The sequence below is a fragment of the Erythrolamprus reginae genome, chromosome Z (genome assembly GCF_031021105.1).
Source record: "Erythrolamprus reginae isolate rEryReg1 chromosome Z, rEryReg1.hap1, whole genome shotgun sequence".
NCBI classification, from domain to species: Eukaryota; Metazoa; Chordata; class Lepidosauria; order Squamata; family Dipsadidae; genus Erythrolamprus; species Erythrolamprus reginae.
The window spans coordinates 87,007,167-87,030,565 of record NC_091963.1 but is presented as its reverse complement, the minus strand read 5'-3'; the positions used below and the strand labels follow the sequence as shown (position 1 = coordinate 87,030,565).

Below are 23,399 nucleotides of genomic sequence, written 5' to 3'. Positions count from 1 at the left end.
GCTGAAGCGTAGACATCAGAGAGTTATTGTTAACGGCGAGTATTCTGAGCAGAGTCAGGTTACAAGCGGTGTGCCACAAGGGTCTGTTCTGGGTCCTATTCTTTTTAATATGTTTGTGAGTGACATAGGGGAAGGTTTGGTAGGGAAGGTTTGCCTATTTGCTGATGACTCTAAAGTGTGCAATAGGGTTGATATTCCTGGAGGCGTCTGTAATATGGTAAATGATTTAGCTTTACTAGATAAATGGTCAAAGCAATGGAAACTGCAGTTTAATGTTTCCAAATGTAAAATAATGCACTTGGGGAAAAGGAATCCTCAATCTGAGTATTGTATTGGCAGTTCTGTGTTAGCAAATACTTCAAAAGAAAAGGATTTAGGGGTAGTGATTTCTGACAGTCTCAAAATGGGTGAACAGTGCAGTCAGGCGGTAGGGAAAGCAAGTAGGATGCTTGGCTGCATAGCTAGAGGTATAACAAGCAGGAAGAGGGAGATTATGATCCCGCTATATAGAATGCTGGTGAGACCACATTTGGAATACTGTGTTCAGTTCTGGAGACCTCACCTACAAAAAGATATTGACAAAATTGAACGGGTCCAAAGACGGGCTACAAGAATGGTGGAAGGTCTTAAGCATAAAACGTATCAGGAAAGACTTAATGAATTCAATCTGTATAGTCTGGAGGACAGAAGGAAAAGGGGGGACATGATCGAAACATTTAAATATATTAAAGGGTTAAATAAGGTCCAGGAGGGAAGTGTTTTTAAAAGGAAAGTGAACACAAGAACAAGGGGACACAATCTGAAGTTAGTTGGGGGAAAGATCAAAAGCAACATGAGAAAATATTATTTTACTGAAAGAGTAGTAGATCCTTGGAACAAACTTCCAGCAGACGTGGTAGATAAATCCACAGAAACTGAATTTAAACATGCCTGGGATAAACATATATCCATCCTAAGATAAAATACAGAAAATAGTATAAGGGCAGACTAGATGGACCAGGAGGTCTTTTTCTGCCGTCAGTCTTCTATGTTTCTATGTTTCTATTTTTCTGATCATTTAATTTCATTTGGCTAAATAGGCCCCAGTATTCCAGTCTGCCAAGGTCTTTCTATCTTATATATGGTATGACTGACAAAATCCCAGTATTTGGGTATTGCCAAAGAAGAGTCCATTGCAATAAAAATGATTGTTATGATTAATGGCCACTGAGGTGCTGCAAAGTCCCTGAGGAGGACAATGTCTTCAGAGGGACTTAGAGCAACCCAGCCAAGGGGTGGTCACTAACGAACGCCAATCCTAGAAAGAAAACTTGGACACATTTTCTCTCTGGGTGATGTGACACAGTATTGAGCTGTGCACCCCTTTTTATTTGGGAGCATATGCAGATGGGGATAATTACACGTACATGTCAAGTGATATACAAACATCCAATAACATAACTTCAAACATGACATATCTTTGAGTCCTTCCTTTCCCCAGATATCACAAACCAATTTCCTTGAATAATTTCCTTTGAGCAAATGTTTCTCACACCTAATTTCTCTGAAGCCTTCTGCCTTATCACAACCAATCTCCTGTTTACCGTGGTCAAAGTCTTTTATCACAGTCTCATCCTGTTTTGCTTCAGGCCATGTAAATTTCCCCCTTTGATCATATAATGTCCTGTTTGGAGTGATGTATACTTGTTTATCAGTGAGATGTTTATTGAACCCTTTTATGGTCAGTTGTCTTCCTGTTGCAAAATTCACCAGAAATACAGACTAAGCAAGTTAATTCCATCCTATCCTGGCTGTAATAGAATCAGGGTAAGCAGAGCATTTTATGTTAGAGGTCCAGATATATATAATATGATATAATCCTATTCTAACACGCATGCTACACTGCAACAGGCCACAAACCAATATCAATACAGGTGATTTGTTTCTGCCTTTCCGCCTGTTTTTCATTGTGCCACAGTAATGTTTTATAAAAATATTTGAGCTGTAATTGATTCCCAGACGGGGAGATTCAACTGCAAGTCATGCAAGACCTTACATCTGTTTAAAAATGTATTTCTCAGCATTTGGACGTTAATCAAAATCCCTTTCTTTTGTCTTTCTAGCTACAATCCCGATCATTTAACTAATAGCCTGAATATGTTTTGATGATAAATGCAGTCTGGCATATTTTGTTTTCTTTTTAAGAATATTTTCAGTAGGTTAAATCAAGAGGAAGAAGGATATTTTAGTCTTTTGTAGCATTAAGTTGGACTAAGAAGAAAGCCTTGTATGTTCTGAATCTGGTTGAGCCATCATTTAGATGCATAGGGAGTCAGGGTGGGATGAACAGGTACAAATCCTTAATTAATTTCTGAATGTGTGAGATCAGCACTTGAAACTAATCAATTAAGAGCTCTGGGAAACATTCCGATAGGATATTTCTTTGTAGGCAAGAGACTTCAAGGCAACCAAGGAATGTGATAAATCTTTGTCTATCTTGGCATTGCTCAGGCAATCTTTCTTTTACCTATCATATATTATAGCACTCAAAGAGCTGAGAGTTCAGGCTCTTGCTTGACATCTCAGAACATCTGTCAGATGGGCCTATTGGCAGAATTTTGAGAGACACCAGCTCTCAGAACTACTGCTGCTGGTTTTTTTCTTTGAATATATTAGCATTTGTACAAATAGTCCTCAACTTACGGCCACAATTAAGCTAAAATTTCTGTTGCTAAGTGAGAGATTGGTTAAGTAAGTTTTGCCTCATTTTACGATTTTTCTTGCCACATTTGTTCAATGAATCACTGCAGTTCTTCAGTTAGTAATTGGATTTACATTATTGTTCTGTTTTTATATATGCTTTGAGCCACCCTGAGTCCTTGGAGAGGGATTGCATACAAATCCAATTAAATAAATAAACAAACAAACAAACAAATAAGTGTATCCAAAGAAGAGCTTCAGCATTAGCTGCTGTGAGGTTATCAGCATAGAAAACCAAATAGATAGATAGATAGATAGATAGATAGATAGATAGATAGATAGATAGATAGATATAGATAGAAAGATAGACAGACAGACAGACAGACAGAAAAATAGATAGATAGATAGATAGATATAGATAGAAAGATAGATAGACAGACAGACAGAAAAATAGATAGATAGATAGATAGAAATAGATAGATAGATAGATAGATATAGATAGAAAGATAGATAGACAGACAGACAGATAGAAAAATAGATAGATAGATAGAAATAGATACAGATAGATAGATAGATAGATAGATAGATAGATAGATAGATAGAAAGAAAAATAGTTAGATAGAAAAATAGATAGATAGAAATAGATACAGATAGATAGATGATAGATAGATAGATAGATAGATAGATAGATAGACAGATAGATATAAAGATAGACAGACAGATAGAAAAATAGATAGATAGATAGATAGATAGATAGAAATAGATACAGATAGATAGATAGATAGATAGATAGATAGAAAAATAGATAGATAGAAAAATAGATAGATAGAAAGATAGACAGATAGAAAAAGAATTCCTGTCTAGTTCTGCCTCATAACACATTATTAGATCCTATCCAAGCAAGGACAGCAACTACCACAAAATACCATTTTTTAAACAGTTTAAATCCTTTCAAAGGAGGGGGAGGAGAATCTGACAGCAGGGGGCCTTTTTAATCCGACTCACCATTGCAAATGGCTGCCTTCTTTGCTTGAGCTAGGGAGAGGAACTACCGCGTGCCAGAGGGGACAAAAGCTGGTGCCTCCTCGCTCTGGCTCAAGCAATGGCGCCCTCGTGTGGTGACTTTGTCAATGACCCGAGTATAAGCCGAGGCTGTGTTTTTCAGCCCATTTTTGGGGCTAAAAAACTCGGCTTATACTCGAGTATATACGGTAATTAAATTAAATGTGTGTTTGTGTATACAGTCATACCTCGTCTTACGAACCTAATTGGTTCCAGGGGGAGGTTCGTAAGACGAAAGGTTCGTAAGACGAAACATTGTTTCCCATAGGAAACAATGTAAAGTCAATTAATCCGTGCAATCAAACCCCCCCCCCCAAAAAAAAACGCTGCCGCCCAGCTGTCACCTTTTAAAACAGCCTAGGGGCTTCTCAGCGACCTCCCGAATGCCGAACGCCAAACCCAAACTTCCGAGTTCGGCATTCGGGAGGCCGCCAAGAAGCCCCCAGGCTGTTTTAAAAGGTGACAGCCGAGCGGCGGGGCTTCCCAGCAGCCTCCGAACGCCGAACGTGGAAGTTCGGGTTTGGAGTTCAGCTTCGGGAGGCTGCTGGGAAGCCGCACGGCTGTTTTAAAAGGTGACAGCTGGGCTGGGGGGCTTCCCAGCAGCCTCCCGAACACCAAACCCGGAAGTTTGGCAAAAGTTCGGAGTTTGGGAGGCTGCTGGGAAGCCCCCCAGCCTGGCTGTCATCTTTTAAAACAGCCGGGCGGCTTCCCAGCAGCCTCCCGAAGCCGAACGCCAAACCCTAACTTGCAGGTTCGGCGTTCGGAGGTTGCTGGGAAGCCCCGCCGCCCGGCTGTCACCTTTTAAAATAGCTGGGGGGCTTCCCAGCAGCCTCCTGAACACCGAACCCGGAAGTTCGGGTTTGGCGTTCGTAACACGAAAAAAGTTCGTAAGAAGAGGCAAATTTTTTCTGAACCCTGGGTTCGTATCTCGAGTTGTTCGTAAGACGAGGGGTTCGTATCTTGAGGTACCACTGTATGTCAATTTTAAGAAAAATCAATAAAGTTTATTTAAAAAAAAAGAAAAACGGGCAGGGCCCAATGCTGCAATCAATTCAAACTTCATTAGACCTAATTCAAGAATTCATGGTGAAGACACAGGAGACGATGTCCAAAACACAAAAAACTATGAGGCAAAATCAAGACCAAACGAATAGGAATTTCGAGATGATGAATGGGAATATGGAAGAGATAAAAGTGAAAATGAATACAGGAAGTAATAGACAACCTTGACCTAAAAATAAAAACAATGGAAGACACCATAGTGAAGACAGATTCAAAGATTGAAGAAACCGCTGGGTGAGATCATCCAAGGGCATGGGGTGAGGTATCATCAATACGCCGATGATACCCAGTTGTACATCTCCACCCCATGTCCAGACAACGAAGCAGTGGAAGTGATGTGCCGGTGCCTGGAGGCTGTTGGGGCCTGGATGGGTGTCAACAAATTCAAACTCAACCCAGACAAGACGGAGTGGCTGTGGGTTTTGCCTCCCAAGGACAATTCTACCTGTCCGTCCATTACCCTGGGGGGGGGGAATTATTGACCCCCTCAGAGAGGGTCCGCAACTTGGGCGTCCTCCTCGATCCACAGCTCACATTAGAGAAACACCTTTCAGCTGTGGCGAGGGGGGCGTTTGCCCAGGTTCGCCTGGTGCACCAGTTGCGGCCCTATTTGGACCGGGAGTCATTACTCACAGTCACTCATGCCCTCATCACCTCGAGGCTCGACTACTGTAACGCTCTCTACATGGGGCTACTTTGAAAAGTGTTCGGAAACTTCAGATCGTGCAGAATGCAGCTGCGAGAGCAATTATGGGCTTCTCTAAGTATGCCCATATTACTCCAACACTCCGCAGTCTGCATTGGTTGCCGATCAGTTTCCGGTCACAATTCAAAGTGTTGGTTATGACCTATAAAGCCCTTCATGGCACCGGACCAGAATATCTTTGGGACCACCTCCTGCCGCACGAATCCCAGCGACCGGTTAGGTCCCACAGAGTCGGCCTTCTTCGGGTCCCGTCGACTAAACAATGTCGTCTGGCGGGACCCAGGGGAAGAGCCTTCTCTGTGGGGGTTCCGACCCTCTGGAACCAGCTCCCCCCTGAGATTAGGATTGCCCCCACCCTCCCTGCCTTTCGTAAACACCTTAAAACCCACCTCTGTCGTCAAGCATGGGGGAATTAAAATATCTCCCCCTTGCCCATGTTGTTTTGCCGTCTGATTGATTGACTGTGTGTCTGGGTTTTTTATATATATATATATTGGGATTGTTTTATGATTTTTTTTAAATTTAAAATTGTAATTAGATTGGTGGGAATTGGATTTGTTACTATGTACTGTTTTTATTATTGTTGTGAGCCGCCCCGAGTTTGCGGAGAGGGGCGCAATATAAATCCAATAAATCTAATCTAATCTAATCAATTGAGAGCAGCCAATAGAGAGCTCAAAGGAGCAGTGGCAATGTTAGAGATGGAGAAATCAGTTGTCTGCCTTCAATTTCAGAATATCTCAGCGTCCAATGGTGAAGATCTTTAAAAAAAAATTATTGAGATATTAACGTAACTTTTAGAAATAGATGAAGAAGGACTTAGCAATCATATAGATGAAGTTTATAGGGTATAAACTAATTATGCTAGGCGCTTCAAATTATTGAGAGAAGTCCATATAACAGCGGTCCCCAAACTACGGCCCGCGGGCAGGATGCGGCCCGACGAGGTCTTTTAACCGGCCCGCGGCAGCTCACGAGTCAATAAAATAGGCTCCTGAATCTCCTGTCCACTCACCGCGGTCGGCTGCTGAGCGAGGAGAAGGTGGAGAGGCAAGGGGGCGGGGAGGAAAGCGGGCCTGCAATTGGCCCCTTCCTTTGCCGCCTTTAGGAAGAGAAACTGTTGCTGCCCTATGGCAGAGCAGCAACAGTTCCTCTCCCTAAAGGCGAGAAAGAAATTGGCCAATTGCAGGCCCGCTTTCCTCCCCGCCCCCTTGCCTCTCCACCTCCTCCTCCCCTTCTCCTCCGCGGTGAGTGGATGCGAAATTCATGAAAAGGCGATTGGCAATTGAAAAACTCCACTGAAAGTCACAGCTAAGTGCACCATAGCTAAGTGTGTGTGTGGGGGGGAGGCGGCTGCTTGAAAACCCCTGACCTCCATCGCCTCCCCCCCACGGCACAAGGCGAGCACACCTCGCCGCTGACACAGGCGGCGGGGACCGCCCTGTCCCCCTGTCCCCCCTGCGCAAAGCTACGCAGCTCCAGATCGCTCGCTTCTTCAGCCAGCAAAGCCGACTGCCCGGCTTTGCTGGCTGATGCAGGAAAGCATTGCATTTTAAAAACACGCCACTTTCCCGGGCAGCCGGCTTTGCTGGCCGGAGAAGTGAGCAATATGGGACTGCGGCGCTGTAGTGGCCTTCAAGCACGGCCCTTCGCAGCACCCCACCACCCGTTCCTGCAGGAAGAGATTGGGCGCTTTACTGGGAGGTGGAGGCGGCATGGGGCCGGATGCTGGGTGCCGGGGAGGGCGAAGGAGTGGACGCACCTTACAGCTGCAGAGCAGAACGGGGGTGGAGGCAGGCGCTGGGGCCATGCGGGGCCGCTCATCCAGGGGGGCATGGACCGGCAAGCTGCCCTCCGCTCTCTCTCTTTCTCTCTCATGCACCATGCCGGCAACAGAGAGAGAAAGAGAGAGGTAGAGATCGGGCACGTTACCGGGTGGTGGAGGCGGTGTGGGGCCGGACGCTGGGTGCTGGGGACGCGGGGGAGGGCGAAGGGGTGGACGTGGCTGCTGCCTCTCAGCTGCAGAGCCGAACGGGGGTGGAGATCAATGGCGGAGTCCGGCGCTGGGGCCATGTGGGGCCGCTCATCCAGGGAGGCGTGGACTGGCAAGCCGCCCTCTGCTCTTTCTCTTTTTCTCTCTCTGTTGCTGGCATGGTGTATGAGAGAGAAAGAGAGAGCGGAGGGCAGCTTGCCGGTCCACGCCCCGCTGGATGAGCAGCCCCGCATGGCCCCAGCTGAGAGGCAGCAGCCACGTCCACCCCTTCACCCTCCCCCGCATCTCCGGCTCCCAGCGTCCAGCCCCACACCACCTCCACCACCCGGTAATGCGCGCAATCTCTACCTCTCTCTTTCTCTCTCTGCTGCCGGTGTGGTGTATGAGAGAGAAAGAGAGAGAGAAAAGAAGGGAGAGAGAAAGAGAGAGAAAGAAAGAGAGAGAGAGAAAGGAAGAGGAGAGATAGAAAGGGGGAGAGAGAAAGAGGGAGAGAGAGAGAGAAGGAGAGAGAGAAAGAGAGAGATACAAAGAGAGAGATAGAAAGGGAGTGAGTGAGAGGAGAGATAAGAGAGAGAAAGAAAGAGAGGGACAGAGAGAAAGAAAGAGGGACAGAGAGAAAGAAAGAGAGGGACAGAGAGAAAGAAAGAGGGACAGAGAGAAAGAAAGAGAGGGACAGAGAGAAAGAAAGAGAGAGACAGAGAAAGGGAGAGAGAGAAAGAGAAGAGAGAGAAAGAAAGAGAGGGGGGAGAGAAAGAGGGAAAGACAGAGAGGGAGAGAGAAAGGAAGAGGAGAGATAGAAAAGGAGAGAGAGAGAGAAAGGAGGAGACAGAGAGAGAAAGAGGGAGAGATACAAAGAGAGTGAGTGAGAGAAAGAGAGAAGAGAGAGAAAGAAAGCAGAGAGAGAGAAAGAGAGAGGACAGAGAGAAAGAGAGAGAGAGAACTAGAAAGACCGAAGGACAGAGAGAAAGGGAGAGAGAGAGAAAGAGGGAGAATAAATATTAAATATTGTATTTGTTCCCATTTTGTTTTTTACTTTAAATAAGGTATGTTCAGTGTGCATAGGGATTTGTTCACACGTTTTTTTAATAATCCGGCCCTCCAACAGTCTGAGGGACAGTGAACTGGCCCCCTGTGTAAAAAGTTTGGGAACCCCTGCCATATAAGGTTTACAAAGAATGCGGTAAGAGACAAAATCTACAAAAGCACCAGGGGTGAACCGTTAATGTATGCAGGAAAAGAGATAATAGTACTAAAGCAGATTCTGGAAAGCATAAGAGAAAGGAGAAGAGATTTCCAATACTTAACAAACAAATTGGTTGGTTAATCGGAGAAGGATTACTAATTACTTGGAAAGATAGGAAAATCAAAATTGACTCTTATGAAAAAGCAGATAAATTCATAGCTAATTACAGACCTATTTCCTTATTGAATACGGATTATAAAATTAACCTGATTATTCAAAATTAACCTGATTATTCAATATATAGTGTCCCAAAGGAAAAGTATAAAGCAAAAGCATTTTGAACACACAAATAAAATAGGTAAATACCTGGCATTAAAATTAAAAAAGGAGAAAGAAAAAAATATATTCAACAATTAGAGGATGAGAAAGAAATAGTACAATTTACTTTAATAGAAAAAAAAAAGATAGCAATGGAATTTTACCAAGCATTATACCAGAAAGAAGAAACAAAAGAAAAAGATATACATAATTATCTAAACGAATATAACTATCGGAGCTCAACAGAGAATTACTAGATAAAACAATAACTGAAGAAGAACTGAAAGCAGCTATCCAAAGACAAGGGAATAACAAAACTCCAGGACCGGATGGGATTCCTGTTGAGTGTTATAAAGAACTAGACAATGTATTGAATAATTTGATGTTAAAAACCTATAATGAAGTATTAAAATTAGGTAAATTACCCAATTTCTGGACAGACTCATTAATAACTCTAATTCCTAAAAATAGAAAAGAAAAAGAAAAAATAGCTAATTACAGACCTATTTCCTTATTGAATACGGATTATAAAATTTTCACTACTATTATATCCAACAGACTTAAACTGGTTTTCTCCCAGATAGGCACATTCAAAACAATACTAGAATAATTTTAGATACCCTAGAATCTTATGATGTACACCCAAAAAAAGCCATGGCACTGATATTTGTAGACACACAAAAGGCATTCGATAATCTAAATTGGGAATTTTTATTTGAACTATTAAAAAACATAAAATTTGGACCAAATTTTATTAGGGTAATTAAAACAATATATACAAAACAAACAGCCAAAATAATAATTAATGGGGTCACTACAGATATCTTTCAAATTTTCAAAAGAGTGCGCCAAGGGTGCCCTTTATCCCCTTTGCTCTTTATCTTATGCATTGAAACTTTATTAAAGACAAATCCGTAATAATAAAGAAATATCAGGATTAAAAACTAAGGGACAAGAATTTAAATTGCAAGCCTTCGCTGATGACATTATCTTTATTGTTGAAAACCCTTTATAGGTAGGACCAAAATTGTTGGAGGAACTAAATAGATATGGAGTGCTAGCAGAATTCAAAATTAACAAATCTAAAACAAAGATTATTACTAAGAATATGACGATGAATCATAAAGAACATTTAGTAAATTAGACTTTGAAATTGTAGAAAAAATTAAATACTTAGGAATAATCATATCTGCTAAATGTATCACTATAAAAGAAGATAACTATGGCACATTAATAAATAAAATAAAGATACAATTAGAGAATTGGACTAAACTTCAAATTTCGCTATTAGGAAGAATAGCTACAGTCAAAATGTCTATATTACCAAAGCTGCTATATTTTCCAAACAATTCCAATTAGATTAGATGAAACCTTTTTTAAAAATCTAGAAAAAATAATATCCAAATTTATCTGGGAAGGTAAAAAACCAAGAATTAAATTAAAATGGATGCAGGACAGTAAAAACAAGGTAGACTGGCCTTGCCAGACTTTAGAACATATTACCAGGCTTCGGTACTAGTATGGTTTAAAGAATGGGTACAACTTAAAAATATCAGACAACTAGCTCTAGAAGGGCATGATCTCCAGACAGGGTGGCATAGCTTTATTTGGGATGATAAAATCCTTACCCATTCATACTTTAAAAACCACAAAATTAGACGATCCCTCTTAGAAATCTGGAGTAAAATTAAGAAACAACATTACATAGAAATACCACTATGGTTTTTGAATATGGAGGCTACAATTTACCCGAACACAATAAGTTTAGAAAAAATGGTTAAATAGTCGCATGTGATAGATAAAGAAATTAATCTGAAATCATTAACACAATTAAAGGAAGAAGGAATTAAAATAGATTGGTGGCCCTATATTCAAATCTAGATTACAGATTGATAGGAATCTAGATTACAGATTGATAGGAAAAAATATGGAATTCAGAAACAGGATTCAGCACTAGATAAAATTCCACTAGGTCCGAACAAAAAAACAATTACAAATATATACAAATTACTACTAGAACATAAAAATTTAGAGGAAATTGTTAAAGGAAACCTAATTGGCTGGGCAAATAATATCGGGCACGCTATCCATCTGGACCAATGGGAAAAAATTTGGCTAACAAACTATAAAATGACCAAATCCACTCCTGCGGGGCCTCATCATAAAATCTGACCCTCATCAACTTGATGAAATTGCCTATGTCATCTAGCTCGGGGGCCACTTCATCATGGAGCTCGGCCACCTATTCTGCTTTTCCCTCATTCATGCCCTCAGTTATTTTGTCAATCAACTGTCTGTCCCCATATTCATTGATATGGGCTCACATCTGATGGAGGAAAAAGGACAGCTTCTTTGGGTCACCATTGAGTGTGGTGGATAACTGAGGTGTGGCTTCCTGGACTTGAGGGACTGCTACTGGTCCAGATGCAGCCTGTAGGATTATAGCCTGCTGGGGGGACTCTCCAACTTGACCCCCTCCCTGCTGCATCTATTGGCCTAAGCCCCATGTCCTACCTGCAGGGAGGGGCCCGGTTGCTGGAGGAGGGACAGGCATGCCCAGACCTAACATCACAGGGATCTGCTATGCTGCTGTCATCCACAGTGCGATGTTTGGTTGCATGGGGTATCCCGGGGTCCATGGGCTCTGTGCCCACCCCACTCCAGGGAAGAAAGCCCCTGGTGGCATTGCCCCCAGGACTGGGGGCTGCTGGTGGTACTCCCCCAACTGCCAATGTTGGGGACTCCCTAGACCAGCCTGATAAGTTGCTTTAGAGGGGAATATTAGGTTGTTCCAGTAGGTTTCACCGTGGTGAAACAGTACTGGAGTGGCTAACCTTGGTTGAGCCAGCTGGATAAATCCCTGCTTCAGTTTTGTCTATTTTGAGTAGCTTAGGCCGTGGCAAGATTTCTATGGCGTAGTCCATTGACTGGCGTGGTAGGAGTTCATCGGAGCCCTCCACGCTAAATACATCCTGCAAGTCCTGGTACTTTGATGGAAATCCATAGCCATGCTAGTCTCAGCCCCAAATAATTCTCTGTGCCTGGGCCACAATAAAATTCAGAGTCTCTGGGGGCATCCCTATCCTATTTCTATCAGCTCGGCATCTCCCTTGCTATGGAGCCATCTAACTGGCAGAATGCCACCAGTACATTGAGTGGTCTAAGTCTTACCGTAGTTTCTCCACTAGGGCTGGGTTGATCAAGCACTTGGTGCAACCTAAGTCCAGAATGCCAACTTTATATTCCAAGGATTGTCAGTTCAATGGGGACAGTCAACAGGGTGATTAGATCACTTATTGGAGAGTTGTCATTACAGTCACTACCACTCTCCCCCAATTCTTCCACTTTGCAAGTCAGATTCCACTTGCCATCCCTGGCAGATGTGATTAATTCTACACTCCTTCCAGGCCTGTCTCATAAGCTCTCAGCGATGGCTTGGCAGTCTTTTTGGTGGGTCCCAGGGCTGTTTTCTAGGCAGATTTATTTGATTGATTGATTGATTGATTGATTGATTGATTGATTGACTGACTGACTGACTGACTGATTTCTATGCCACCCTATTTTTTGGACCCAGGTGGCTCACAATAAAAGTGAATATATATCATATGGAAATTTAAAATTAAAACATACTAAAAACCCCATTTCTTAAAAAAACTATCACTCACATTCAGTCAATCAACCTATACATTCATTCACCGGCTGGGGCAAGATGGTGGAATTAATGGCCCCAAGTCTGCTGCCAGAGATAGGTCTTTAAACACTTGTGGAAAGCGGGGAGGGTGGGGGCAGTGCGAATCTCTGGAATCTCCAGAGGGCCAGGGCCGCCACAGAGAAGGCTCTTCCCCTAGGCCCATCCAGACGAAATTATCTAGCTAACAGGACCTGGAGAAGGCCAATTCTGTGGGACCTGACAGGCCGCTGGGATATATGATGCAGAAGATGGTCCCATAACTAAGTTGGATCTGCATTCAACATCCTGGTTCCCCTCCTTCTCATACTTGAAATAGGCTGTGGGTTTGGGGCAACTGTCTGCACTCTTTCTTCTCTGGGAAGGATTTTTGCTACCCTTCCTGGATGATGCTTGTTTCAGGTGAGGTCAGTCTCTATTTCCTCAGCCAGGGCATATCTGCCATAAATAGAAGGGAGTCCCTGGAGATGTAGGTGTTGTAGATCTCACCAATTAGCCTGTCGTTAAGTAGCCAATCTGGGTGTTTTGTGGCCTAATGTTGAGCTTGAAGGCCAAATCACAGAAATCCTGGATGTACTTGGCCACACTATTTTGGCCTTGGCTGATGGTTTTGATGAAGACAAGTCAATTCCCTCTCCTAATTTCCAATCATAAACAAGTTTATTGGCCATTCCCCCCCCCTTCCCCAATTAATGGCAGAACACCAATAAGGCATCAAGCTGAAGGTGGTGGATCTGATATTTTGACAGACAGACAGACAGACAGACAGACAGACAGACAGACAGACAGACAGACAGACAGACAGACATTTAAAAATTAGACAAGACAGTTTGAGGAATTGTCATCTCCAATAACATCCATAACATATTCTTCCATGGAGAGTATATGCTTCATGTTCCTCCTTTTAAATCTTGTCACTTATAGAATCTAGGTTGTGTACCTTTTACTATTCTCTGGGACAATGTCCCCTATGACATATGGCAAGCCTCAAAACCTTGCCTTTTGGAAATCTGTTAAGACCTGGCTGTTTCCCCAAACATTCTGAGTTTACGGAAAGGGGCGGCATACAAATCTAATAAATAATAATAATAATAATAATTAAGGTCCCATTGAACAAGAGTCCACTTTTGGTTGTTTTGTTATGTGCTGCATTGCCATTTTATTTATATTTGTTATCTGCCCAGAATCATTCATTCATTCATTCATTCATTCATTTGATTGATTTGTATGGGTGATCTTCTAAATCAAATTAATACATTCACTGTGTCAATGTGTACAGTGTGTGTGTGTGTGTGTGTACACAGAAAAACACACACAGTCATTTTTCCTAATAATTACATTTCAAAAGTGACAACATCAGTTATGTATAGAGAAAAATCTCTATACTTATGCAAACAGGTTATTGTATGCTTTTTATTTTTTTATAAATATTTTTTACAATTTTTTATTTTTACCCCTAAAAGATTTCAAGTGGTTATTCAATTCAATATTACAATTATATTAAATTATATATTGCTATATTAAAGGTGGAAAAAATTCTGAAGTGATTTATCTTTATCTGTTTTTGGTAGTTTAACAGGAGTGTGTATTCTTTTTTTATCCTCTAACTCTGTAATGGTGAACCTGTGGCACATGTGCCACAAGTGGCACATGGAGCCATATTTGTGGGCATGTGAGCTAAGGTCCAGTGCACATACGCATGCCAGCCAGATGATTTTCGGGCCTTCTGGGCCCACTGGGAGTCAGGAAAAAGGTGTTTCCAGCCTCCAGAAGGGGTGGGAAAAGCCTGTTTTTTGCTCCCCCAAGCTTCAGAGCCTTTCTAGGAGCCTAGTGAAGCAAAAACACCCTCCCTCCCACCCCCACAGTTCCTTTGGAGGCTGGAAACATTCTATTTGCTGACTTCCAGTTGGACTGCAAGTTCCATTTTTTTTCTCTCACCAGGCTTTAGAGCCTTTCCAAGAGCCTGGGGAGGGCGAAAACAGCCTCCCCCCCTGTAGGGCCTCCTGGAGGGCCTCCAAAATGGCCTGTTTCAAGTTGAGAAATGGGTGTGCCACGAATGGGGAAGTGTCATGCGTATGCACAGGGTTGCATGGAATTATGACGCCAGGCATGCACACGCATGACCCTCTGTGCTTTCCCCTCCTTTTGGCACGTGAACCAAAAAAGGTTCGCCATCCCTACTCTAGCTGCATTTAACTTAACCTTAACCTAACCCTTTCTCTTTTCTCTTCCCTCTTCCATTAAATTATCTAGGGCAATTATCGCTTTATGAAACTTCTACTTGCTCATAGAGCAAATTGGATGAAGAAGGATTTGGAGGAAATCATTCCTTTACATCTAACCACCCAGCATAAGAGTCCAAAGTGCTTAGCTTTGTTGTTAAAATATATGGCTCCAGGAGAAATAGATACGCAGGACAAGAACAAGGTAAAAATGTTTGGTAAACAGAGTTATCTACTTGAAAATATTCTATCAAGACTTTATCAGAAGCTTTAACCATAGTAATCTATTTTAAATATCTGGTCTGTTTTGATGGAATTCATTTAATATTAAAATATATCTAAAATCTAGAATCAAATCTAAATTTAAAATTTGTAGAGAAATCTGGAGTCAACATGTTCTGAATCAATTTTGTCTTTTCACAAATAATGCAAAAAAATAGTAAGCAAGAAATTAATACTTTCCATTCCATTTCTGGATAGCCATAAAACCATTGAATATTATAGTTACGCAATAGTCTATCGTTAGATACTAAACAGAAATTTGCTGTTTTCTGTTAACTAAGTACTTAACTTCAATTGTTTTCAGGCTCTGAAATTTATAAAAATAATTGTCATATTTAATTTATTTCTATCATTTTAGTTTATTTATTATTTTTTAATAATTATAAATTTCCTGAACAAATCTGTTTCAGTGTTAAAAATTTTATTATCTTTTTTCACTTTACATTTTTTCTTTCCATTGCAAAATGTATTTGGAAACTCGGTGTTGGAAAAATAATGGTTATGGATTCATGACACACTTTATCTGTTGAATCTATTGTTTTTCCAACACCGAGTTTCCAAATATATTGTGCAGTGTATTTATCTGTTCTTTTAACAAGAACTAATGGTTGGAATTTTATGAGCTTGTCAAATTTTGAGATATGTTAGTGAATTCTGAAACCTTGTGACATTTTTGGTTGGACTGCACATTGTAAACTTTAGTATGTTATTTGACTCCTGGCATCTTCCCAGAGAAGTCCATGTAGCTTTCTTGGCGATACTTTAGAAGTGATTTGTCATTGCTTTCTTCCTGGGGCTAAGAGAAAGTAATTGGATCAAACTGGTTCCCTCTGATTTCACTCAAGAACTAGGTCTCCCACTTTCTAGCTTGATTTCTAAACTATTACCCCAGACTGGTTCTATATTATTTTCACTATCTTCATGAACCACCAGAATTTCCTAGATCACAAACTGGGACCATTGTTTTAATTAAGAGTAAAGGGTATCAATCTATCTATCTTCCCATAATTTATGTTCACAACAGAACCGTATGAGATGTTAAAAAGCTTGCCCAGGGTTATCTAATAAACTCCAAAGTAAAATGGAAACCTCAACCTTGGTCTCATTTGTCCTAATCAAACTCTTTAAGGCATTCTACAAAGGCATACTACAACTATATTATTTGATTTCAATTGCAATTTATTTCATTTTGGATTTTTAAAAAATATTCTTTATGTCTACTTTTATTCTTAGCAAACTGCTCTTCACTGGAGTGCCTATTACAATAATCCAGAGCACGTGAAAATTCTTATTAAACATGATTCTAACATTGGAATCCCAGATATTGAAGGCAGAATTCCACTTCATTGGGCAACTAATCATAAGGATCCCAGTGCGGTTAATACTGTCAAATGCATTTTGGTATGATTTTTTCCCCCTCAATGTTGGTCATATGTTACACCAAAAATACTTAAAATTTTACTTTATTTTGCAGTAATATCTGTTTAAAATATTGAATAAATTTCTGAATCTTTATTGTTAGGTGTCAAAAAAGAAAACAATTAATAGTTTGACTTGACAGTGAAGTGAGACAAAAAACTTTTCAAATGGCTGCTACAATCTTTATTGTCTCATTGCTTAAGGCTTGACTAAATGAACTATATAATAAAAGGGTAGATTTATTGAAGGTTACTTGATAAATTTCAAAATTGCATTACCATAAAGCTCAGAATTCTATAACCACCAACAAGCACCATTCAAACAATTTAATGAGTATCTGTGAAAGGCAGAAATACATTGTTAAATATGAAGTTCCTAAATGCCAAAATGTGGAAAGTGGAAGAGATTTGGAATTCTAATATGTCTTTTTGTTTGATTTGGCTCTGCAACCAAACAAGACAAACAGAGACTTCAACAGATAATTAGAACTGCAGAAAAAAATAATTGCTATCAACCTGCCTTTCATTGAGAATCTGTATACTGCATGAGTCCAAAAGAGGGCTGTGAAAATATCTACAGTCTCATCCTGGACATACATTGATTCAACTTCTACCCTCAAAACGATGCTCTGGGGCACTGCATACTTGAACAACTAGACACAAGAACAGTTTTTCCCCAAATGCCATCACTCTGCTTAGCAACTAATTCCCACAACACTGCCAAATAAGTTACTAAGACTGTATTACTGTTATTCTTCTCTTCCTTCCTAGTATCTATCACTTCCCATTTACTACTATAACCATGTTACTTGTTTCTTTCAATTTATACTGTTTTTATTTGTTTGTTAATATGATTTGATAGCTTATTAATAACCTTGACTATCACTGTGTTGTATCTTTGTATTCTTGATGAATGTATTTTATTCTCCTTATGTACCCTGTGACACTGTTCCCTGTAAACTGCCCACGTGCACATGCGCGCGCCCCAAAATATCCCCCCCCCGTGCACCCTTTTCCAAGGGCGCGCAAGGAGCTGGGCATTGGAATTGGGGGCAGGGAGCGACGAAAGTGCGGAGGCACCGTGCACGCTCCCCATCCCCCTGCCGGCCGCAGAGCCGCAGCCGCCCCCCGCCTTCCCATGGTGCCTCCGGCCCCCTTGCGCCCCTGGCCTCTCGCCGCTGCCACCCACCCACCCGATCTGCCCCCTCTCCGGCTTTCTCCACCTCCCGCCTTGGGGAGCAATTTTTCCCGTGGCGGCTGCGGCTTCTCCTCCTCCTCATCTGTGCTCCCAGCCAGGGGGCCAGGGGGCTGCGAGAGGGTTTTCTCCGCGTGTTTCGGGAATGCCCGTCCTGCCCCTATCGCAGCCCCCTGGCTGGGAGCACCATTTATTAAGTATTTGCAAGTTTTTTAAGCATGATTTTCCAAAGAAGAATTTCAAAAAATGCATCAAGAACATAATGGTACATTGATTCAGAGATTTCTGAGATACTGGCATATTGAAAAAAAGCAACCAAGGAGATGATCATTGTTCTCCACTGCAGCTGGAAGGAGAGTCCAACATGGGTAGTTAACCAATCTTATTGGTAGAGACTGAGTTAATTATTTACATATTAATTAGGTACCGCCCCCTTGTATCCCCCATGAGCTCAGTTTTTAAAAACTCAGTCTAAGAGTAGAGACTTACTGAGTTTGAGCTTAAGCTAATTAGAGCTAGTAATTAAGAAAATAATTAATAAAATGTTGTAACCTGTTTAATTTTTCTGCTTTGTTTTTCAGATGGAGCTGACAGCAGTAGAACAGGAGGTAAGGGGTCCCTGCCCTCCGCGGGCAGCACCCCCAACGTTACTCCTCAGGGGTTTTGTATTCCCTCCGAGGGAACACCCCGCAGAGGAGCATCCAGCCTGGGGTCCCTGGCCTCCGAGGCCACACTAAGGCTGCAAGCCGAAGGTGGGGGGGTCCGCCCCCCCCCACTGGGAGGCTTGATATCGCTCTGAAGATCCGGCGAGGCTCGCCGAAAGAGCGATCAGCTGTTTGGCGGCGAGGGAAGCCGCCGCCGCCAAAAAAGGAAAAAAAGCCGCCGCCAGAGCCGCCGCCGGAGCCGCTGCATCAGCGCGACCGCTGAGGCCACCAGGCTATTGTGGGCAGCGGAGGCGAGAGCCAGGGCGACTACCCTGGCGTAGACCGCCATCAGCGGCAGAGCGGGTAGCGGCGAGCCCGAAAAGACCGGGAACGGCACGGGTGCCGCCATCTTGGATAAGATCGTGGGCGGAGCACAATTAGGCGCGAATGGCCAGCATTCTGGCGGCAAGAGCGCGAGAGGGGGCGATTAGGCTCCAGTGCGCAGGCGCAAGAGGCTGGGAAGCCGAGGCGCCATTTTGGTTCGAGTCATAAGGGCGTGGAGCCAAATTTCTGTTTATCAACATAACTCTGAGTAACTATGGAAGAACAGGCCGGGAATGACAAGAGCAGTTCCCCCGCCATCAAAGATAAGGGCAAAGGGAAGGCAAAGGATAAGACAAAAGCCTCCCAATCTTCCAGCTCCTCTTTAAAGGAGGCGGAGAAGCGTATTAAGGCCCTTGAAAAGAAACTGGAAGCGGCCCTGCAGCCCTCTCCCTCAGGATTGCCCCTTACCCAGCGGCAGCAAATGACCCCTGACCAACTGACCACCCAATCTCCCTTGGGGGCCACTGGGAGCATGCCAACAGGGGACTGGTCGCCTGATAGACAGTTTATACCAATATCTCAGGCCATGCCATCTCCTGGCGCTTCCTGGAACAGACCGGGGTCTGCAGGCCATTCGGTCAGAAGCCTGCAGGGGCCTTCAGCTACGTTTACCCCCACGGCAGCAGGCTTAAGAGGCCCATCGGGCTCCTGGCAACAGATGACGCCTGACCTGCAGGAAATCATTGCCAATGTTTACTCACAGGGCATTGCTACGGGGGTGCAGCAAGGCGCTAGGCCCCCACAACAGGTTCCAGAAAGAAATCCTTGGACAGTACCGCCCCCTTCTGGCGTGGGGTCGCTGATGGAGGAACCACAGTTTGAAGAGAGTGACAGGGAATATGACTGGTCAGAGGATGAGACAGTACCAGAACCGCCACCAGCGGTAGGCCTGTTTAAACCTGCTCTATTCAGAACCTTGCTCTGTAAGGCCAAGCAGGTGATGAACCTCGCAGGCACGCCTAAGGCGACTGACCCTGCTGACACAACAAAAACCTCGGAGGCTCTTCTCAAGGAATCTCAGCCGGAAACTGAGCACTTCCCAGCCTCCCACATCTTTGTCGAGGGAGTCAAGCGGCCTTGGCAACACCCAGCGGCTGCGCAGGGACCTTCGAACATTGAGAGGAAGTTTTACACTTTCGACGAGGAGGTGGAAAAACTCCTAGAGTTCCCGCCAATTGACCAACCGGTAGTGACACTTGTCTCCAGTGCGTTGGTGCCTTCGGAAACTGGCGACAGCTTGAAGCCTGAGGATAGGAAGGCGGAGATGTTGCTGAGGAAGGCACATCAGATGTCCGGCTGGGGGTTTAGAGCGGCTGCCGCGGCATCATTCATCAATAGGGCATCCATTATGTGGTTGCAAGAAATGCAAGCCAGGCTCGGGTCAGAGGATGGACGCCTCAGGCAGGACCTGAGCAAGCTGCGAGCGGCAGCGGAATTCTCAGCAGACGCTACCCTCCATGCGGCGAAGTTCTCGGCTAGGAGCATGGCAACGACTATGTCGTCACGACGCCTTCTCTGGCTGCGAAATTGGCCAGCAGACTTGAAGTCTAAATGGCGGCTGGCCTCAAGCCCGTTCCAGGGGTCTATGCTGTTCGGGGAGATCTTGGAGAAGGTCCTCATTGAGGACAGAGACAAGAAGAAGGTGCTCCCCAGGGCAAATAGGAGACAGGACCGCAGGTCCGCCCCATACACAAGGCGCCAGAACCCTCGCTGGGAAGCCACCTCAGGAACGGGTCAGGCTCAAAGATCCTTTGCTCCAGGCCAATATGGCCAATACAATCAGTCATCCTTTCGATCCGATCGGGGGTCATTCCAGGACAGACCCCGAGGCTACCAACAATCGAGACGGCCATTTCGGGGAGGTAACCAGAGAGGTTTTCGTCGCTCCAAGTGACTCAGCCGGGATGCCGATAGGAGGGAAACTTCAACATTACAGTCCCTCCTGGCTACACACGTCATCCAACAAATGGGCCTTAGCCACCGTTTCGCAAGGGCTGCGGCTGGAGTTTGTCCAGCCTCCACCATCCCGCTTCCTTCATTGCCCCGTGATACGGGACTCACAAAAGAGACTACAACTCCGAGAGGAGATAAAGCATTTATTGGACATTCACGCTATAGAGCCGGTACCCCAACAGGAAGAGGGAAAGGGGTTCTACTCAGTGATCTTTATAGTACCCAAGGCCTCAGGAGGCTGCCGGCTCATACTAAACTTGAAACAATTGAATGTTTTCATAAAATACAGGAGGTTTCGAATGCACTCTTTACAGACAATTATAGCTTCCATACGCTCCCACGATCTATTAACATCAATAGACCTCAAGGAAGCGTACCTCCATTTGCCCATACATCCAAGTCATCGGCGGTTCCTCCGCTTTTGCACCGAGGGGGAGCATTTTCAGTACAGGGCCATGCCGTTCGGCCTCTCCTCGGCCCCTCGAACCTTCACCAAACTGTTAGACATTTTGACGGCAGACCTGCGCCAGAGATCAGTCCGGCTGATGGCCTACCTGGACGACATAATCGTTTTGTCCAGGTCACCATCGGGAGCCAGGAACGACTTGGACAGGACAGTGCAAACACTGGAATCTCACGGTTTCACGATCAATATGGAGAAAAGTCACCTGTCTCCCACCACCAGATTACTTCATCTCGGAGCAGTCATAGATACCTTATCAAACACGGTATCTCTGTCTCCGGAAAGACAACGCACCATACGGCAACTGATCTCCAGCATTCAGCACAACAGGAGAGTTCCCCTGGCGTTGTTATCCAAAATCCTGGGGACATTGGTGTCAGCCATAGGCATCGTTCCCTGGGCAAGACATCACATCCAGGATCTACAGTGGTTCTTGCTCCCAGCTCAGAGAACCAGGAGGAGCCACTGCAACCAAAAGGTTCGTGTTCCACGGGCAGTCCGAGAGTCCTTGCGATGGTGGACATCGCCAGCCTTAAGCAAGGGCTCCCCCTTTCGGCTCCAAAGCCCAGTAACCCTCACGACAGACGCCAGCCTTTTAGGATGGGGCGCTCACATCGGACATCACATGGCCCAGGGCCTCTGGTCAGACAAGGACTTGGAGCCAGTCAACATCAATTTCCTCGAATTGAGAGCGGTGTTTTTGGCCCTCCAGGCGTTTACCCCGCTGGTGCAGGACAGACACGTGCGGGTCCTGACAGACAATGTTGCAACCAGGGCCCATCTAAATCATCAGGGGGGCACGAGGTCACAGCGCCTCATGGAGGAAGCCAACCATCTCTTCGATTGGGCCGAGACTCACCTGGCATCCTGGCCGAACATATTGCCGGCGTCAGCAATACTTAGGCGGACTGGCTGAGCAGGACCATTCTAGATCCATCGGAATGGAGCTTGGACTCCGCCATCTTTCAGCGGATGACTCAAAGATTCGGCATTCCCTCTGTGGATCTGTTTGCCAGTCAGCAGAATGCTCAACTGCCCAGGTTTTACACACGTTTTCCGGATCCAAGGGCGGAAGGGACCAACGCCCTCCTCTCCCCTTGGCCACCCGGTCTACTTTATGCCTTTCCTCCCACCAGTCTCATTCCCAGGGTGGTGGAGAAGATCCTGGCAGAGAGAGCGGAGGTGCTATTGGTGGCGCCTCACTGGCCTCGACGTCCATGGTTCTCCGACCTTGTGGCACTATCGGTGTCACCACCGTGGAGGATTCCGGACCGGATCATCGCCCTCAGTCAAGGGAACCTGCAACACCCGGATCCCCAGTGGCTACATCTAACCGTGTGGCACTTGAAAGGAGCAGGCTGAGGCAACAGATGTTACCAGAGAAGGTCATTGATACAATACAGGCAGCACGACGTCTGTCGACGTCAAGAATCTACCAGGCAACCTGGCAAGCATTCTGTAAGTTTTGTGACCAACGTCATCTGAACCCGAAGGAGACATCGGTAATCCCGGTGTTGGAATTTCTGCAACAGGGGATAGAACGGGGGTTAGCCCCTAACACCCTAAAAAGACAGGTGGCAGCCCTGGCCACTATGATACAAGTTCCAGAGACACGCTCCTTGGCTTTCCACCCGTGGGTGAGGGATTTTTTACGAGGAGCTACAAACAAGCACAGCCCGCCAGTCCGGAGGTTTCCGTCATGGGACCTTACGCTGGTACTCAAAGCATTGACAAAACCACCTTTTGAACCTTTGAGGTCCATTTCCCTACGACTGCTATCCATTAAAACGGCCTTCCTGGTCGCAATCACGTCGGCACGCAGAGTGTCAGAAATAGCGGCATTATCTGTCAGATCGGACCTCTGTATGTTTTATCCAGACAGAGTTGTGCTAAGATTGGACCCCACCTTTATACCAAAGGTGAATTCTACATTTCATAGGAAACAGGAATTGATACTTCCTGACTTTTGTACTCATGGAAATCATCCATCTGAATTGCGATGGCACAAAATTGACGTCAGGCGAGCTCTGAAAATCTACATCAGACGTACGGAAACATTCAGGAAATCTGAACAGTTGTTCATATCGTTCTCGCCACATAGGATGGGTCTAGGCCTGTCTTCTAAATCTATTAGTCGATGGCTCAAG

At 44.3% G+C, this 23,399-nt stretch overlaps 2 protein-coding genes across 8 annotated transcripts in view; both read left to right on the top strand.

Annotated features, from left to right (window-relative positions):
* SEC61B (SEC61 translocon subunit beta) overlaps positions 1–23,399 on the top strand; it is a 1,118,247-nt gene that overhangs the window by 855,230 nt on the left and 239,618 nt on the right. The window lies entirely within an intron of this gene.
* Positions 1–23,399, top strand: part of INVS (inversin) — a 426,566-nt gene that overhangs the window by 180,714 nt on the left and 222,453 nt on the right. For all 7 annotated transcript variants that reach the window (XM_070727774.1, XM_070727772.1, XM_070727775.1 and 4 more), the window contains exons 4-5: positions 14,945–15,118; positions 16,429–16,596. In XM_070727774.1, the coding sequence (XP_070583875.1) occupies positions 14,945–15,118; positions 16,429–16,596 (342 nt within the window). The remainder of the gene's footprint in view (positions 1–14,944; positions 15,119–16,428; positions 16,597–23,399) is intronic.